The sequence below is a fragment of the Glycine soja genome, chromosome 17 (genome assembly GCF_004193775.1).
Source record: "Glycine soja cultivar W05 chromosome 17, ASM419377v2, whole genome shotgun sequence".
Taxonomy (NCBI): Eukaryota; Viridiplantae; Streptophyta; class Magnoliopsida; order Fabales; family Fabaceae; genus Glycine; species Glycine soja.
Window position 1 is genome coordinate 24,865,198 of NC_041018.1, and position 17,847 is coordinate 24,883,044.

The 17,847-nt window shown below is 33.0% G+C and overlaps 3 protein-coding genes across 12 annotated transcripts; 2 read left to right on the forward strand and 1 right to left on the reverse strand.

Moving 5' to 3' along the window:
• Window positions 1-1,282: 1,282 nt before the first annotated feature.
• LOC114391590 lies at window positions 1,283-4,709 on the reverse strand. The gene is made up of 3 exons (XM_028352581.1): window positions 4,610-4,709; window positions 2,063-2,400; window positions 1,283-1,828 (listed from the first exon to the last, which is right to left on the reverse strand). The coding sequence occupies exons 1-3, from the start codon at window positions 4,707-4,709 to the stop codon at window positions 1,283-1,285; spliced, it is 984 nt and encodes a 327-aa protein (XP_028208382.1).
• On the forward strand, window positions 3,565-15,164 carry LOC114392855. Of its 10 annotated transcripts, none has more exons than XM_028354098.1 (15): window positions 3,565-3,694; window positions 3,780-3,845; window positions 5,750-5,802; window positions 6,469-6,528; window positions 6,956-7,069; window positions 11,766-11,831; window positions 11,946-12,087; window positions 12,179-12,253; window positions 12,426-12,658; window positions 12,770-12,988; window positions 13,084-13,176; window positions 13,254-13,358; window positions 13,530-13,823; window positions 13,905-13,963; window positions 14,096-14,184. In XM_028354098.1, the coding sequence occupies exons 7-14, from the start codon at window positions 11,952-11,954 to the stop codon at window positions 13,959-13,961; spliced, it is 1,212 nt and encodes a 403-aa protein (XP_028209899.1). In that variant the 5' UTR covers window positions 3,565-3,694; window positions 3,780-3,845; window positions 5,750-5,802; window positions 6,469-6,528; window positions 6,956-7,069; window positions 11,766-11,831; window positions 11,946-11,951; the 3' UTR covers window positions 13,962-13,963; window positions 14,096-14,184. The 10 variants fall into 10 exon arrangements, with proteins under 10 accessions (XP_028209899.1, XP_028209895.1, XP_028209898.1 ...); XM_028354097.1 differs by having other exon boundaries at window positions 3,571-3,706; XM_028354094.1 differs by lacking the exon at window positions 5,750-5,802.
• Window positions 7,869-10,330, forward strand: LOC114391591. Its single transcript, XM_028352582.1, has 2 exons — window positions 7,869-10,124; window positions 10,216-10,330. Exons 1-2 carry the CDS (start codon window positions 7,882-7,884, stop codon window positions 10,328-10,330), a joined length of 2,358 nt encoding a protein of 785 aa, XP_028208383.1. The 5' UTR covers window positions 7,869-7,881.
• Window positions 15,165-17,847: the final 2,683 nt, after the last annotated feature.

Here is a 17,847-nt window from a genome sequence, read left to right on the forward strand (position 1 = left end):
GGAGCAACAATTTACGAATAAAAACATCTTTATTTTCTTTGGCCCCGTTTGTTTGTTTTTTTTTTCCAACAGAAATGTCCAACGCGTAAAGCCTGATATAACGGCAAAAACAAAATTAAGATTATTTTACAAACATTTAAGAGCAACTTTTTGAAAATAACATTCCATGATTGGAATTGTATAGTTAGATTTGCTTTATCACGCAGCCGTTTTAACTTTCAGGAATCATTTGCTCCAGCTGCGCAACTGAATGTATCATGTTATAGTGGAACTGCAATTAGGAGGAGATGCAAAGCTAAGGCAACAAAACGGCCAAAGTTTCTATTGATCATTCTGTTGAAAATGTTAATCAGTATCTATTTTATTATACTTTATTCGAGTTTATGTTAGAATTTCTAGTGTTACGTTATTACAGGTTTATGTTTTAATTAGAGTTTATGGGTTGTTACAAATTAATGGGTAGCTTTGCTCATCATTATTTTATGTTATGAATCTTTTGTATTTAAAGATTAGAAAGTATGATGTAAAACATCACAGTTTCAGCCTTCATTTTATTGTGTTTTTTCTGAAATTTCTTTCTTATTTCCAACAAAGTGGTATCTGAACTCAATTGTTCTTGAGGGACCTAGTAAGGAGAGAGTTTATCAAACACTTACCCTGAGAGTTGAAAATGCAAATGCAGTCTAATATTGCCAAATTTTTAGGGTGAGAATTATCACTTATGGGCAGTCATAATGGAGGCTTAATTTGACACCGATGATCTATGGGAGGCTGTTGAAGAGGATTATGAAATTGATTCATCACCAAACAATTCAATGACAAAATGGTCCTCAATTTTGGTGGTTGTTCTCTCTTTGGTGATTCATTCAATTTGAAGTGCTTCTTAATCCAATAGCTCTTAAGGTGGTTTTCCCTTGCTTCTTGACTCAAATTCTTTAAGGGATGACACCAATCCTCCTTTCCAATCCCCTATATCGCAAATCACAAACAAGGAAACAAAGAGACAAGCAATAACCAAAGACCAAAAAAATGAAATGAAAGCTAAACCAATAGAGTTTTAACAAGACAATTTTTCAAGGATTATTCAACAATTAAAGCAATGAAAAGCTAGGTTGCCTCCCAATAAGCGCTTCTTTAACGTCACTAGCTTGACACATCATCCTGTTATCCAAGATCCAATAATGTTCCCACTTCCAAGACCTTCTCAGGTCTTCTTTCTTCCATCACATGAACCTTAAAACAAACATTCCGGTCAGGTGGCTCTTTATCTTCATGAAATAGATCAAAGATGATTCTTTGATATTCTATGCCCATTTGTAACATCTTCTTTCCCATATCTACTACGCAACTTGCAGTAGACATGAATGGGCGACCAAGAATGAGAGGAATATCTACATCCTCTTCTATGTCTCACAATAAAATCAGCTGGGAATATAAGGTGTTTCATCTTCACCAAAACATCTTCAATCACTCCATACGATCTTGTGATGGAGCGATCTGCCAACTGAAGGGTCATGCGTGTAGGCATTATCTCAAGCTCTTCAAGTCGTCGGCACATGGAGAGAGGCATTAGATTGATACTAGCTCCCAAATCTATGAGATCTTTTCCTACAACAACCTCACCAATAGAACATAGTCTTGTGACAACTCCAAGATCTTTGTGCTTAGGCGGAACAATGCGTTGAATCACAACACTACAATTGCCTTCCACCACAATTCTATCACTGTGGATGTACCGGTTCTTCTTCGTCAACATATCTTTTAAAAACTTGGCATAGAGTGGCATTTGTTGAAGTGTTTCTCTAAAGGGCAAAGTAATTTCCAGTTTCTTGAAGATATCAAGAAATCTGGCCAAATGTCTTTCTTTATCTTTCCTGGAAGGTACCAAGGGATAAGGTACTTCATTGCTTTCATTTGAAGTAATATCCTTCTTCTTTTCAGTGTTTGCTTCACTCTTGCCTCTCTTCAGCTCATCATCAACAACTTTCTCTTTTTGTTTTTCATTTTTTGACTTTTTTTCTTTTTCTTTTTCTTCTTTTCTTATTCTTTCTTTTTCTTCCACTTTTATTGGTGTCTTCTCCTCCTTGTCATCTTCAGTCTCCTCATTAATCTCTTCAAGTTCTACAAAATCAGAAACAGGTTCAAGTGCTGGCTTAGGTGCCAGCTGTTGTTTATGTTCCTCCATCTTCTTTCCAGCTTCACTATCATCTCGTTGGATTGCCATTCTACTTCTAGTCATCACAGCTTTACATTCCTCCTTGGGATTTTTCTCTGTATTAGCTGTAAAACTGCTTGATGATCTATCCGCCAATTGCTTTGCAAGTTGTCCCACTTGGACCTCAAGATTCTTTATGGCGGACTCTGTGCTCTTCTGATCACTACAAGAAAAATAACCTATGCCTACAGACGTTTTTTTGCTACAGACATACACTAGTGTAGGTAAATCTCAAAAATACTTTTACCTACAACTAACTAATGTAGGTAAAACTCAACCACTTATACCAACCATTATTTGGTGTAGGCAAATTCATTAAAACTAAAAAAATACTTCTACCTACAACTATGTTATGTAGGTAAAACTCCAAAAAACTTGGGCCTATGAGTGATTAGTGTAGATAAAACTCAAAAGAATTACTACCTACAGAAGCACAGTGTAGGCAAAATTTTAAAAAACTTATACCTACAACTACGTGATGTAGATAAAATTTCACAAAATCTATGTCTATAATTAGTTGATGTAGGTATAACCTCAAAAGCCTTATACCTACGATTGTTGGTGTAGGTAAAACTCTTTAAGACTATTTGAATTTGAATACTAGTCTCTTGTTTTTTTTAGTAAATACTCAATCTCAAAAAATAATTTTCAAAATCTAGTACAAAAATTGAAAAGTTCCACTCATAAATAATTTTTAAACTCACTTTAAAAATATATAAGAAAAAATTGAACTATTAAAAAAATAAATGGTCAAATTGAATATAATAAAAATGTAATGGCAAAAAAATATATCTTAGCTTTCAATTTAAAGTACCAAATCCATCACCATTATTTTACAATCTTAAATTTCGCACCAATTCTTGAGTGTTTCTACCTAAAATTTAAAAAATGACAATTGGATGATGAAAAATGTATACTTTGTACCACTAATGTTTCCTTGTTTAATTTACATAGCCATGGTCTTCAGACGTAAATATAAAATTAAAACTTTAACCATGTTTTAGGATAAGATAATAATCAATATCCAAACGATTTGTTTAGTATGGATTTCAACATGAATTCCACTTTTGTCCCGCTACTGAGATACTTTGGTTTTCCATTACGCGTTGGCTTCTCTTTCATAATGTGTTTCTATAACTAACCAAAATTAATGTCAATTATGCTAGATAACATTTTGATTTCAAGAAGTAACAGCCAAGAAACAAAAATGGGGATAAAAAGCCTGATTGGTTTCTTAAAAGAGATTACACGACGAGAGATTTTTAAATTCCAGTGAGAAAATGACAAATAATCTTTTACAGAAAAAACAAGAGGCATGAGCTTTAATATTGTTCACGCGTATAGATCACTCTTCGAGCTCTCATCCTCTCTCTTCCTCTCTCTTCGAGCTCTCATCTTCTCTCTTCCTCTCTCTTCGAGCTCTCATCCTCCACGGCCCCGTGTTAATGCTTTAATCTGTAACTCTCTTTCCATTCAGAGGTTACTACTATTGTACGTTTTTCTTTCTCACACTCTTTTTTATTTTTCTTTAACCTAAAACTCACTCTTTCCCCGGTTTCTTCAGAACTCCATTCTCGGCTTTCTTCGAAGCGTTGAGCTAAGGGACTTGAGGACTGAAGACAGAATCACTGTGAGTTTCCTTTTTGACGTTTGTTTGTTTGTTACATCAAAATTTTCGCCACCACACAGTGGTATTTTTTTTTGAGTTTGTATGTGACTTTAGGTTAGGAAGGAAAAAAAAAAGGGATTGGAAACTTGGCCTTGGATTGCAATGTTACTTAGTATTTGTTCTGTTCAACAATTTCGCATCGTTGTATGTACTTAAAATTTGATAGAATTTAAAGCATTTTAATTGGAAAAGATTGTTTCTAAGGGAATGGGGTTGAATCATTTGCCCTAAGCCCCTAAGTTAATTTGAATTCAGTTGGGGATTTAAGTCACTAAACTGTGTTGTAGGAGATATGTTAGTTGCCTGAACCTCTGTTCATGGCTTTTTTGAAAACCTATTCAATTCACATTGTTTCTATTGGTCCAAGTTTCCCATATAGACTACACTCTGTATGATTGAATTAATTATTATTTTGTGAGAATCTTACTTTGTACTCTGTTAGATCTCTATGAAGTTGAATATTGGGATTCGGCTTTGTACAGACCTATTATTAGTTTATTATTATGTCAAAGTTAGATTACATGATTGCTTATATATAGTTAACTTAAGGTGAGAATGAAATCCATGTAGTTTTGAAATTAAGAAAATAAAGCAATCCAAGGTGATTAGTCCAATTACTCACGTTCTGGACTCTGATCCAGACATGCACTTCATCTATCTGACTGTTGTTAACACTTGGATGTTTCTCCAGTCCTCACTCTCTCTCTTTCTCTCTGTCCATCAACTCCATGACTCTTTCAGGACACCATATCCATCATCAACTTCGTCACTCTTGGTAAAAGCCATCTTGCACCTCTTTCTTTCTCTCATCAACACGGCTTCCATGTTCTTCTACCTCTAACTTCACATTAGGTCTGTTCTGTTTCTGTGGGTTTGTGAATCTTTGTGTTGTTATGTTTGATGAAATGCCACAACCATCACAAACTATAGAATTCCTCTGAACTGTAATGTAGAAAGCTGTTTTGATTTTTAGAATTTCAAAGATCGAGCTTTCTACAACTAGTTCTTCGCTTACATGGAATGAAACCATATACATGTTCAATGTTCATAGAAAACTCACCATTGCCACGATTACCTACGCTGTTGTCTTTTAAATGCCATTTTCCTATTCAGTTGGTGCCTAGCTTATATATACAGTTCAAGTGACAATTTATCACTTCTTTAACAATGGTGAAATTGCTTCTTCATTCTCTCTTGTTTGGTTGCAATGTTTCTGGCACCAAAGTAGCTGTTATGTGGATGCACTTGTTGCATGTCTAAGTAATAAGAGAAACTTTAGTATTAATGCCTTTGAGCTGGTTATTAGAGAACCTAAGACCAATAGCTTCAAATAACCCCTCTAGAAAATTGGGCTCACTTGGTGGTATGTTAAAATACACATCTGTTGAAACTTATTCAGTCCTTCAAGCAAGCTGCCTTCAACACTGGTTTAAAAACTGGCAAGCACTTAGGAGAAACAAATTGACAGCTAGCACTTTTGCTGCTGCTATTGGGTTCATAGTAAAAAAAAATAAAAAAGTGGGCAGGGTATTTTCTCTGGGAATTTTCGGTTCTCAGTTACTAACTTTTACAATGAAAGCATCTTATGGTTTAGTTTGGTGACAATTTTACCTAACATGCTTGGAAGACTGTGGCTAAGATTCTCTTCCTTTTTAATCTTATTGCTTCTTGATTTTATTTCTGTGTCTTTATTTTAAATAATCTCAGACTTTCTAACATGGAATTGGATTCTCAATTATCGCATAAATTGGAAACTTTTATGTTTAATTGGTTTTTCAACTTTTTACCAATCACGTTATTTGAGTTTGTTATAACAATTCTTTATTAATAAGTTATATGGGAAACTGTTAAATTGATGTCTCCAGCTGTTAGAGAAGATTCATTCCAGCTGTTAACTGGAGTGAGACAAGCTTAAAAGGTGATAGAACTTAATATCGCATGTTTGGAACTTTTAATTACGTGCATTTTTTTATATACGTGTACGTCTTACCCAGCTTCAATTATATAAACATGCTTCTGCAGTGGTTTTATCTTCAACACTTCTTTCAAAACCAAATTATTAGTGTGATTGTAACAGACACATTTGGTCATTCTTTGAAATTCAATTGGAAGGTGACTTTTGTCTTTTAATTTCTTGTATATGTTTCTTCCTTTTAATTATGTTTCAGACATACAGAGATTAATCTTATAAAATAGGAAGATTTATTTATGAGAATAAACTTTTGACCACGTATTTAAAAAATATAATTATTTGTCCATCATATCACACAATCAAGATATTAGTAAAAATAAATTATCACATAAATGTTTTTACTCAAACAAGTAGAGGATATTTATGATTTTAATAAAGAAATTAAGGAAGAAAAGATATAGCACATTTTTTTTGTGGATTGAGGTAGCCTGCCTACCTAATTTTCCATCTAGTTTTGGGTACTTAATTATAATCACACAACCGGAACATAATGATATTAAGTTTGATCGAAATGTATACTTGATTAGTAGGTGTGTCTTATTTTGTTGTTTTTTGGCTTGTTAGAAGTATGTGATTGTTAGATGTGATTTTTTAATATATTTTTAATTACAGGCATTGGCAGAGGAGATCAAGGCAAGATATGATAAAGCAGCTGTCAAAGTTGTTGACCTGGTAAGTTGGATCCAAATGAAATTTTGGCCATTCCTACATTCCTACATTCCTATTTAATTTGAACTAAAGATATGAGAGAAGGTTAAGAATTTAAAGAAAGTTGATAAAAACTTTGTATATACCATGAAAGAATCTTATAATTGGCCCATAGCTTAGTGCATAAATTATTTCTTATTGATAGCTAAAGATGGATAGTGCCAGATGTTGCTGTCTATGCCAAGATACATATATATGCTCTACCAATAAAGTTGTAATTCTAGTTGAAGCCATTCTCCTAAGTCCTAATCACTAATTCACTATACTTCCCAAGCTTCAATAACATGATTAATATAGACTGCAAGTGTCTTTCCTTCTGCTGTTTAACGGAAAAAGGCATTGCAATATTTGACTATGAGATTATTTGTAATGCTTTGATATATTGTTGTAGATTCTTACACTTCTACAATTTGGAGGATATACACTAGTGCAAAATTCAGTTGATCTGTATCGAAGCTTTGGGTTTGATACACAGCCAGTCCTCATTGGGCTCATCATATTTCAGGTACTTTTCAAAATTATGGTCTTTCCATCTAAATAAAAAAATTTAGAAGATTATCTATTATTATTTGTTAGTTTTTTTTATTCGTGAGAACAAAAGATAATTTTAAGATAATTTATCTTTCATTAGAATTTGATATTAAAAATTTAAAAAAAAATCATTGAAAACACAATCTCAATTAAATGAAAATATTTAGGTGATAATGTCATTAAATAAAATAAATTAGTTAATAATAAAAAAGGATCACCGAAAACATAATCTCAACAAACATGTGATTTATCGTAAAAATAAATAAACATGTGATTTTTTCTTATGAGATCAAATGAAGTAATCATTAAGGAAAGAATATACTATTAATTTATTGATTGACCAGTAGCTTGTTAAGCGCCAATATGCTAACCGAATCAATGATTCAACTGCTAATATATTGGTGGTTGTAGGCTTCCAGTGCATTAGACATTTAGTTATTAGTTAAAATTCTCACAAGAGTCAAAGTTATTGTTTTGGTTCATTAATGCAGAATTAGTACTCTCAATTTGGTTCTTCAAAATTACTTGTCATCATGTTAGATTTTTTTAATTGTCATTAAATTAATCTTGTTAACATATATATGCTATGCTTGTATTCTTGTGTTTTATTTTTCATATTTTGTTTCCAGCTAGGCAATTAAAATAATTTGTCCTTTTCACTGCTAACATTATTAATTTTATAGTTGCTAACACGGTTGTGATTGACTTATACCTGGATATTTTAGTTATATTAAGCACTAATTTATTATGTCTATTTTATTCTACTTTTTCAGTTTATTTTATCAAATGGATAAGAGTTGGATAGACTACAATTCTCTTAATAAAGAGAAGTATATTAGAGGAGTTTTAAACTTTCTAGATTTTGCATTTGCGAAATCGTCAAAGGATGGAAAAATTTTATGCCCTTGTACCAAATGTGTCAATTGCAAGTGGCGCTCTCGGATGAATGTTTATGAGCACATTATTAGTAATGGATTTCTAAAAGGATATGTTACTTGGATCTTTCATGGTGAACAAGTTGGCCCATCTAGTTCTTTAGATACATCCCAAGTGGAAGGGGAGTTTGATCATGACATGGATACATTGGTTCATGATGCATTCACAATGCATGCAACTAATGAGAGTAATGACACAGATATAAATATGGAGGATGGAGATTCTAGAGAATTTATGAATGGACCTAGTGTTCAACAATCTGAAGACAATAATAATTCAGAAAAGTTATATCAGATGTTAAGGGAGGCAGAGCAAAGTCTTTATAAAGGTTGTAAGAAGTTTACAAAATTGTCATTCCTTGTACATTTGTATCACTTAAAGTGTCTAAATGGGTGGACTGATAAAAGTTTTTCGATGTTGTTAGAGCTGTTAAGTGATGCATTACCAGAGGAAAATACTTTGCCCAAATCATTTTATGATACAAAGAAGATTATTTCAGGGTTGGGTCTATCTTATGAAAAAATTCATGTTTGTCCCAATGAATGCATATTGTATAGGAAGGATTTGGCTGATGCTGAAATTTGCCCTAAATGCAATTTGTCAAGATGGAAATATAACTCTGATGATGTTGAATGTAGAAAAAAGATACCAGCAAAGATTCTTCGTTGGTTCCCTCTTATACCTAGATTGCAAAGACTTTTTGTATCACCAAAAACAGCTTGTTCTATGATATGGCATGAGGTTGGTCGAACTAAAGATGGACTCCTGAGGCATCCAGCTGATTCATTTGCTTGGAAGAATTTTGATTGTCAGTATCCTGATTTTGCTTGTGACGCTCGTAATGTTCGACTAGGTTTGGCTACTGATGGCTTTAATCCTTTCAAAACTATGGAAATTTCCCATAGCACTTGGCCTGTTATCTTGATTCCGTACAATCTTCCTCCATGGATGTGTATGAAGCAACCTAATTTTATACTTTCATTGCTTATTCCTGGTCCAAAAGGTCCAGGTATGAACCTTGATGTTTATATGCAGCCTCTTGTGGAAGAATTAAAGGAATTATGGGAAATTGGGGTAAAAACGTTTGATGCATGTAAAAAAGAGTCATTCCAAATGCGTGCTGCAATTATGTGGACTATTAATGATTTTCCTGCTTATGCAAATTTGTCTGGTTGGAGCACTAGAGGCCAATATGCTTTTCCATGTTGTGGTTTTGAGATTGGCTCAAAGTGGTTGCGTTATGGTAGAAAGTTTTGCTATATGTGTCATCGTCGTTGGTTAGAGCCCGATCATAAGTGGAGATACAATAAAAGAGATTTTGATGGAACCCAGGAGTTTAGAGCTCCACCTGATCTACCTAGTGGAGCTTTTTCTTTGAGACAGATGGAATATCATGGAGTTGGGGATTGGTCACCATGGAAAAAGAGAAGTATTTTGTTCACATTGCCTTATTGGCAACATAGTGTGCTCCGTCATAATCTTGATGTTATGCACATAGAAAAGAATGTGTGTGATAACATTATTGGGATGTTGTTACAATTAGAAGGTAAGTCAAAGGACAATGATAAGGCACGCTATGATCTTGTTGATATGAATATTAGAAGCCAATTACATCCAAAGATGCACCCAAGTAAAGGCAAACAATATTTTCCTAGAGCTTGTTACCAAATGACTTCAAAAGAGAAAGAAACATTTTTGGAAGTTCTCAAAACAATAAAAGCTCCTGATGAATATTTGTCTAATATTTCAAGATGTGTGCAAGTGAAGGAACACAAAATATCCGGTCTCAAAAGTTATGATTGTCATCTTTTAATGCAAGAGTTTCTTCCTATAGCTATGAAAGGTTGTTTGCCAGACAAAGTGAGTTTAGCTATATCCGATCTTTGTTGTTTCTTCAAGGAGTTGTGTGGCAAGGTGCTTAATGAGAGTAATTTAGAGCACCTAGAGCATCAAGTAGCTCTAACATTATGCCAATTAGAACAGATTTTTCCTCCATCTTTTTTCACCGTAATGGTACATTTGGTAATCCATTTGGCACATGAAGCAAGAGTTGGAGGACCTGTACATTACCGATGGATGTATCCTATTGAAAGGTATGAATACTTTTTAATCATTTTAAAACATTCTAGAGTTATAAAGTAAAATGATATTATCTTAATTTGTAACCTAAAATTTTCTTTTTAGGTTCCTTTTGACTCTAAAGTCATTTGTTCGTAATCGAGCACATCCAGAAGGATCTATTGCAGAAGGATATTTAGCTCATGAATGCTTGATATTTTGTTCAAGATATCTTATCTAGGGTGGAGACTCATTTTAATCAATTTGCTCGAAATGATGACTCATGTTTTGTGGAAAATGTAAGTGTTTTAAATCCTAGAGGTAGACCATTGGGCAGAAAGAAGCAAGTTGGATTCAATGTGAAGAAGAGAAAAAGAGCTTCTCGGATTTCTCTTGATAAGAAAGCATTGGTTCAAGCACATAGATATGTGCTTTTCAATAGCAACAATGTTGACCACTTTCGAAAGTAATACAATTTTTTTCATGTTCATTTATTTATTGAATATTTGTATAATATCTTTCTATCAATGATAATGCTTACTTTTTCTAACATTTTTTACATAGAGCCCATACTGATCTTATCAAGAGACAAAATCGTCGATTATCTCCATATGAAGTTGACAAAATTCATAGTAAAGAATTTCCAGATTGGTTCCGTGAAAGAGTAAGTTTAGGAAGAATCAATAATATTAAATTTTGCATTCATTTAAAATTTTAACCATTTGAAATAAAATTGTGGTAGGTTGCTCGATTGGAAGAGCAAGACAACACTCTAGTGGCAAATGATATCAAGTGGTTAGCTCGTGGTCCACTAGAAATAGTGAGAAGATATAGCGGGTACATTGTTAATGGAGTTAGATTTCATACAAAGACACGTGAAAGGTGCTTGAAGACTCAAAACAGTGGCATTGTTGTAACTGTTAAGACATTAAGTTATGCCAGTTCAAGAGATAAAAACCCAAAGAAGGGAGAAATCCACTACTATGGTGCACTAACAGATATAATTCAATTGGATTATTCTGGAAAATATAAGGCTATACTTTTCAAGTGTGATTGAGTTGATATAAACAGGGGTTGCAAAATTGATAACTTCGGTATGACATTAGTGAATTTCAATTATTTGCAACATACAGGGAATGATATATGTGACGATCCATTTGTTTTTGCATCTCAAGCTAAGAAAGTATTCTATGTGGAGAATAAAACACAAAATGGTTGGCTTGTTGTTGTGCATGCTAAAATCAGAGATGTATATGATATGGGTGATGAGCAATCCAATGACACGGATCAAGGGAATGAACAAGTCTTACAAGAGATAAATCATAATGATTTGATCAGAACAGAAGCCGATGATAGTGATGATATCATTGAAGTTACAATACCTATGGAGAACATTTTACCACATGACAAGGATGATAATTATATAGATGATGATGAGAGCGATGCAGACTTCTTTTGATTTGTTTTTATTTGTTCTATTTGAACATTTGGTTATAGTTTGAGTATACATGTATTGAACATTTTGTCACATTTATATACTCTTATTCCTTTCTTTAGTTTTTTGTTCTTATTATTCATTACTCTTGTGTTTATTTTTTGTTATGTATAAAAATCACTCACAATATAATGATGTTATCCGTTTTTTATCAAAATTTGTTTCGTTGTTTCCTCAATAGTTTGATTCTTTGTGATTGGAGATTGGTGAAAAAATAGCTTACAAGCAATCTAAATTTGCCTTTTAGGTAATTACTTTATTCTTCTTTTATTTTTTGGCATGGTGTTTAAAAAAATCATAGTCAATAATGTAGTTATATCTAATTTTTATTTTATTTTATTTTTTGGATGGATTTATTCAGCATACTATGGGAAAGCGCAGAAAGTTGAATATCATTCAAAATGATGGTCAATCACAAGCAAAAGAGCAATCAATTGAAAGCTCTACTGAAGTGAACCAAAATAACAACTCTATACTTGAAGAAAATGCACAATTTGAAGGAGGTATAAAGATTTTATTAACTTAATTTCTTTATTTTATATTAAATTATTTATAACACAATTGTTTATTAACTAAATCAACAATCACAAACAGAACAACACATACAAGAAGATAGTCATGTTCAGTCTCATACTTCTCTTGAAAGTGCAAATGAAAGTTCAACTAAAGGTATTTATACACATATGCTTTTTTGGCTTAGAATTATATGTAAAATTCTGTTTGAGTTGAATATCTTTTAGAATATGATAAGATTAAATTTACTAGTGAGTTTCTTTTTTCCATATAGTTCAAATCTGTGTGTGTGTGTGTTTGATAAATGTCATATCCATGAATGATTTAGATAAAAAGAGAACCAGAGGTTATACACATATGCTAGATGTGTGGGACTTGCCAGATGGAGAATTCATACTTGTTGAAGTAGATCATTGGGGCAATCCTATGGGTTGGGAAGGGAAAACTCTACTGAATGCAATTGGGAGCTTGGTAAGGAGACACCAATGTGCTCCTATCAATTTTCTTAGCTGGAAAGACATGCCTAAGGACTATATTACTGACATGGTTGAATTAATTCAGGTCTGGTATAAAACTTTATAAGTGTTGTTTCATCTTGCTTCTTGTAAAATTTTATGTCTTCTAATGTCTAACAAAATGATCTTTTTTGTTTGTTAATGATACTCATAATAGAGTAAGTTTCGATTTGTTCCTGAATTAACTGAACAAACAAAGAAAATATTGATTGATGACATGAGTCTGAAATGGAGGCAATTTAAATATGAACTGAAATCAAAAGGATATGATGAGAGCAAAACTAAGGAGGAAATGATTGCTCACATCCCAGATCCAAGGGTTGATCCTTCTCAATATCGTGATTTAGTACATTATTGGTGTTCTGAGAAAGGGCAGGTATACATGACAATGTCACCAACCTTTTGCTAACATAACAATTATATATTATATGTTTATTTTTATTATTGACTTTTTATATTTGTTGATTATAGAAAATAAGCAAAATCAACAAAAGGAGCCGCTCAAAATATGAGGACTTGCATTGCATGGGAACCAATAATCTTCCAAGACGGATTCATGAGATGGTTTGCCTTTTTTATATTTTTTTATTTTTAAATTGCTTAATACAAATAGGATGATTGATCTTTTTAACTAATGTTAGACTACAAAGGCTAAGGGAGTGCAACCTTCTAGGGCAGAAATTTATATTGACACTCGAACTCGAAAAGATGGAAGCATTGTTACTGAAAAGGCTGCTATTGTAATTGTAAGAATTTTAATTTTTATTTCAATACTTTTTCTTTGTTTTGCTCAATTTTCTAATAGAAGGTTATGGGGTGAGGGGGAGTAACTAATGTGGAGATGAGTTTTGTTTAGTGATATTGAAGTATTCAGGATATTGATGTATGATAATAATTTATAAGGTGTATTTATGTAGGATGAACTAAAAAAGAAAATGGTTGAAGCAGAGAGTTCGCAAAATTTACAAAGCACGCAAGATTCTACTGATTGGACAAATGATATATATTCAAAAGTCAAAGGACCTGAAAAAAGAGGACGTGTGCGTTGTCTTGGCAAGCTTCCACATCAAGCAAGTTCATCTCAAAGCTCTTATACAAACAATAGAATTCAAAAGTTGGAGAATTTGCTTGGAAACCTTGTAGCTGTGCTTAAAGTACGATTTGCAGAAGATCCACAAATTAATCAAGTCTTAGAAGCTATAGATCAAGAGGTATGAATTTATAATTCTACTTATTCAACGATTTAACTATGATATGATACTTTACAAAGAAAAAACGTTCTTTTAATTTAGGTACCTACAAATGATTCTACCGGTAAAGATCATCAAACTACAAACAATCTTAGCTAGAGGTGAGTTGAAATATAGTACTATATTTTAACTATATATATATATATATATATATATATATATATATATATATATAGAATATATCATCATTATGTTATTTTAATAGCAATTGAATGTTATAATTTATGCTTCAGTCTTGTTCCTTTTACTTGAATGATGATTTGGAAAGCCCTCGTGCAATTGGACCCTTCTTTAGGCTCTCACGGTCAAGGAAAAGATGATGACAGCATCAACCACATGATTATTCTGTTTGTGTCCCCACTATAAATATATAATTGGGTCATCTAATTGATCTTTTCTGGATGGGATCACCTAAATGAATTATTGATTAACTGGACCAGCTTGTGATAATATATTGTTAAATTTACACGTCCCATTTTTCTTTTTTGAGGTTTGTTTTCTTGTATATGTTATTGGGTGATATATACTTGTTAAATACATACTTGAAAGACCTATGCTAAAGCAAGAGTATTTTACAATTGGAATGAGGGTGGGAAAAATGTGAAGCAGAAAAGCAACCTTATTTTCATGTGAATGTTTGGCTATTATTGTTGCATACTCATTTTGTTTGACCATTCCATGTCCTTCCTAGGTTTTAATTATTCTCATCTGCATATCAACTTCATAAAATGTAACCCTTCAACAATTTCTAATTAATTATAAGTTGATGTAATTAATTAGTTGTGCAGAAGTATGCTAGATAAAGTAATCTTTTTGAACTTTCAACAGAAAACACAATCAATTTGGCTTTAGGGTCATCTTAATTACAGTTGTCATGTAGCCCTTTGAAGTATGCCATATCTAGTAAAACTAAAAGCTAAGAACAAATATCTTTCTTGCTGTGAAACAGGCTTCATGGAGTTGCTATAATTTGTTGCTTCTGAGAGAAAAAGGTAGGAGCATGCCAAGCTTATGATGGAAGAAACAGCTAGTTAAAACAAGATTCCAAATTAATTGCTGCACATGCAACATTTTAATACTACTGGGCTCTTTTTTTGTTCCATGATATTACATATAGAAGAACCATGTTCTAAAAACATTCCCTTTTTTGTTCTTAAATCTTGCCACTATAACCTTTTTCTAGGCAAAAGTGATGTTAATATGTTAGTCATTAGTCATAACTCCACGTGATTAGCACACAGCATATACATTTAATTTGAATTTCAAATTGAGAGCAAATAAATTCTGAGGTCAACCACTAAAGATATGTTTGGATTTCTTCCATTCAAAGCTCACAATCTAGTTACAACAATCACAAATTAGGCTAACAAAAATTTAATTGTATGTAGCAGGTTGTTGTAACTTTTAAAATTTAATTAAGCTCATGTATATTTAATTAAAAATTATAATAAAAAAATAATGTAATTAGGAACTAGTTTTATTATTATATGACATTTACCTACAGAAGACCGTAGGTACAAGTAAATTGACTTTTACCTACAGTTAGAGATTATAGGTATACATTAATATCTTTTACCTACACATTTAAAATAGTAGGTGTTACCTATAGTGATAGTTAAATTTGACTGTAGGTAAAAATATATCCGTAGGTAAAGCCTATAGTGACAGACTATTAGTTGTCACTGTATACCCCCTCAAAGTTGACGCAAAAAATGTCTGTAGGACAAAGTCCTTTATACATTTACCTACGGATTTTGGACTTCTAGTGACAGATTTTGACTGTAGGTATAAGTCATTTTCCTTGTAGTGGATTGGACATAGAAACCTGCATAAACTGAGCTAGAGTCTCTTCCAGCTTCGTTGTGCGATCACAGAGACTAGACCCATGTTGTTATGGCCTTGTGGATGGTCCACCTTGATCTCTATTGAACTGATTTCTAGGGTGGTTCCTCCATTGTCCCTACTGTTGATTATATTGCTGGCCATGTTGGAATCCAGAAAATCCTCCTGCATTAAAATTGTTTCTAGGCTGATTTCCCATGTAATTGACTTCACGAGTGGGGTGTTCTTCAATAGGAATACAGCATCCAGATTCATGAGCTCCCCCACAGATGGTACATCCTGCAACCTGCAAAATAGAAGCATGTGAAGTATATGCAAAATGAATTTGAGTTGGCAACTTACTTAGTGTTTCAGTCAAGACTTCCAGTTGCTTAGACAACAATTTGTTTTGTGCCAACAATGCATCTTGGGAGGTTAACTCCAATAAACTCTTTTTTGGTAGGAATGTGAGCTCTATCTCTCAAAATAGCAATGTCGCTTGCAGCCATATTTTCAATGAGATCCATGGCTTCTTTAGGGGTCTTCAATTTGATTTTCCCACCTGCAGAAGTGTCTAATAGCTGTTTGGACTGCGGTCTTAACGCATCTATAAAGATATTGAGCTGTATTGGTTCTGAGAATCCATGAGTGGGAGTCTTTCTCAATAAATCACAGAATCTTTCCAAGGCCTCACTCAAAGATTCATCGGGAAATTGGTGAAAAGAAGAGATGGCAGCTTTGCCTTCTGTAGTCTTAGACTCCAGAGAAATATTTCTTCAGAAATTTCTCCACAACCTCATCCCTGTGGAAGCAATGCCTTCCAAGATTATTTTGATGATGCCAAAATATCAAGAGTTAAGAAAATTCCAAAGTTTCAAGATACAAGATTCAAGAATCAAGTTTCAAGAATCAAGAATCAAGTTTCAAGAATCAAGATTCAAGATTCAAGATCAAGATTCAAGACTCAAGATTCAAGAATCAAGAGAAGACTCAATCAAGATAATTACTAAAAAAGTTTTCCAAAACATTGAGTAGCACAAGAAGTTTTCACAAAATCATTACGAAAGAGTTTTACTCTCTGGTAATTGATTACCAGAAGGTAGTAATCGATTACCAGTGTTTTAAAACGTTAAGATTTCAAATTTCAAGAGTTACAACTTGTGTTTAATAGTTTTAAATCATTTTAAACTAGTGTAATCGATTACACAACACTTGTAATCGATTACTAGAGCCTCTAAACGTTTTAATTTTCAAAATTCAAAATGAAGAGTCACATTTGTTGATGTGTAATCGATTACACCTTGATGGTAATCGATTACCAGTGACTGATTTCGAAAAATACATTTCCAAAAGTCACAATTCTTCAAATGACTTGTTTCTGAAGATTTTTCAAAAGTCACAACTTTTTAAGTGACTAGTTTTAAAGAAATTGTCAAGAGTCATAAGCTTTGACTTGAGTCATCAAGAGATTATAAATATGTGACCATGGCATGTATTTGAAGATCAATCATCTATCTTTCAATCTGTCTTTCAATATCTTCTTGCATCTCTTTCAACAAATCTTTCTAATTCATTTCTGTTCATCTTTCTAAAAGTTTTTGTTCAAACACTTTCTCTTCCAAGAAAAGTTCTTTGTTCAAAAACTTGTGTTATTCATCTTTTTCATTCTCTTCTCCCTTTGCCAAAAGAACAGAAGGACTAACCGCCTGAATTCTTTTGTGTCTCTCTTCTCCCTTACAAAAGATTCAAAGGACTAACCGCTTGAGAATTCTTTTGATTCTTCACTTCCCCTTAAACAAAAGATCTTAAAGGACTAACCGCCTGAGATATCTTTTGTTTCCCCTTACAAAGATTCAAAGGACTAACCGCCTGAGAATTCTTAGTCCCAATACATTAGAGGGTACATCCTTTGTGGTACAAGTAGAGGGTACATCTACTTGGGGATTGTTATACTGAGAACAAGAGAGGGTACATCTCTTGTGGATCAGTTCAAGTGGAGGGTACATCCACTTGGTTTTTCAAAGAGAACAAGGGAGGGTACATCCCTTGTGGATCTTTGGCTTGTAAAGGATTTTACAAGGTTGAAAGAAATCTCAAGAACTGTAGGTTGCTTGGGGACTGGATGTAGGCACGGTTTGTGGCCGAACCAGTATAAATCTTGTGT

Coding starts and splice junctions, on each gene's coding strand:
- LOC114391590 (XM_028352581.1), bottom strand. CDS start 4,709: ATGGAAGCCGTGTTGATGAGAGAAAGAAAGAGGTGCAAGATGGCTTTT. Junction 2,401..4,609: donor TGTCCTGAAAGAGTCATGGA/GTTGATGGACAG, acceptor AAACGTCTGTAG/GCATAGGTTATTTTTCTTGT. Junction 1,829..2,062: donor AGGAGAAGACACCAATAAAA/GTGGAAGAAAAA, acceptor GATATCTTCAAG/AAACTGGAAATTACTTTGCC.
- LOC114392855 (XM_028354098.1), top strand. CDS start 11,952: ATGGGAAAGCGCAGAAAGTTGAATATCATTCAAAATGATGGTCAATCA. Junction 13,177..13,253: donor CAAGACGGATTCATGAGATG/GTTTGCCTTTTT, acceptor AACTAATGTTAG/ACTACAAAGGCTAAGGGAGT. Junction 13,359..13,529: donor AAAAGGCTGCTATTGTAATT/GTAAGAATTTTA, acceptor GTATTTATGTAG/GATGAACTAAAAAAGAAAAT.
- LOC114391591 (XM_028352582.1), top strand. CDS start 7,882: ATGGATAAGAGTTGGATAGACTACAATTCTCTTAATAAAGAGAAGTAT. Junction 10,125..10,215: donor TGGATGTATCCTATTGAAAG/GTATGAATACTT, acceptor TTTTCTTTTTAG/GTTCCTTTTGACTCTAAAGT.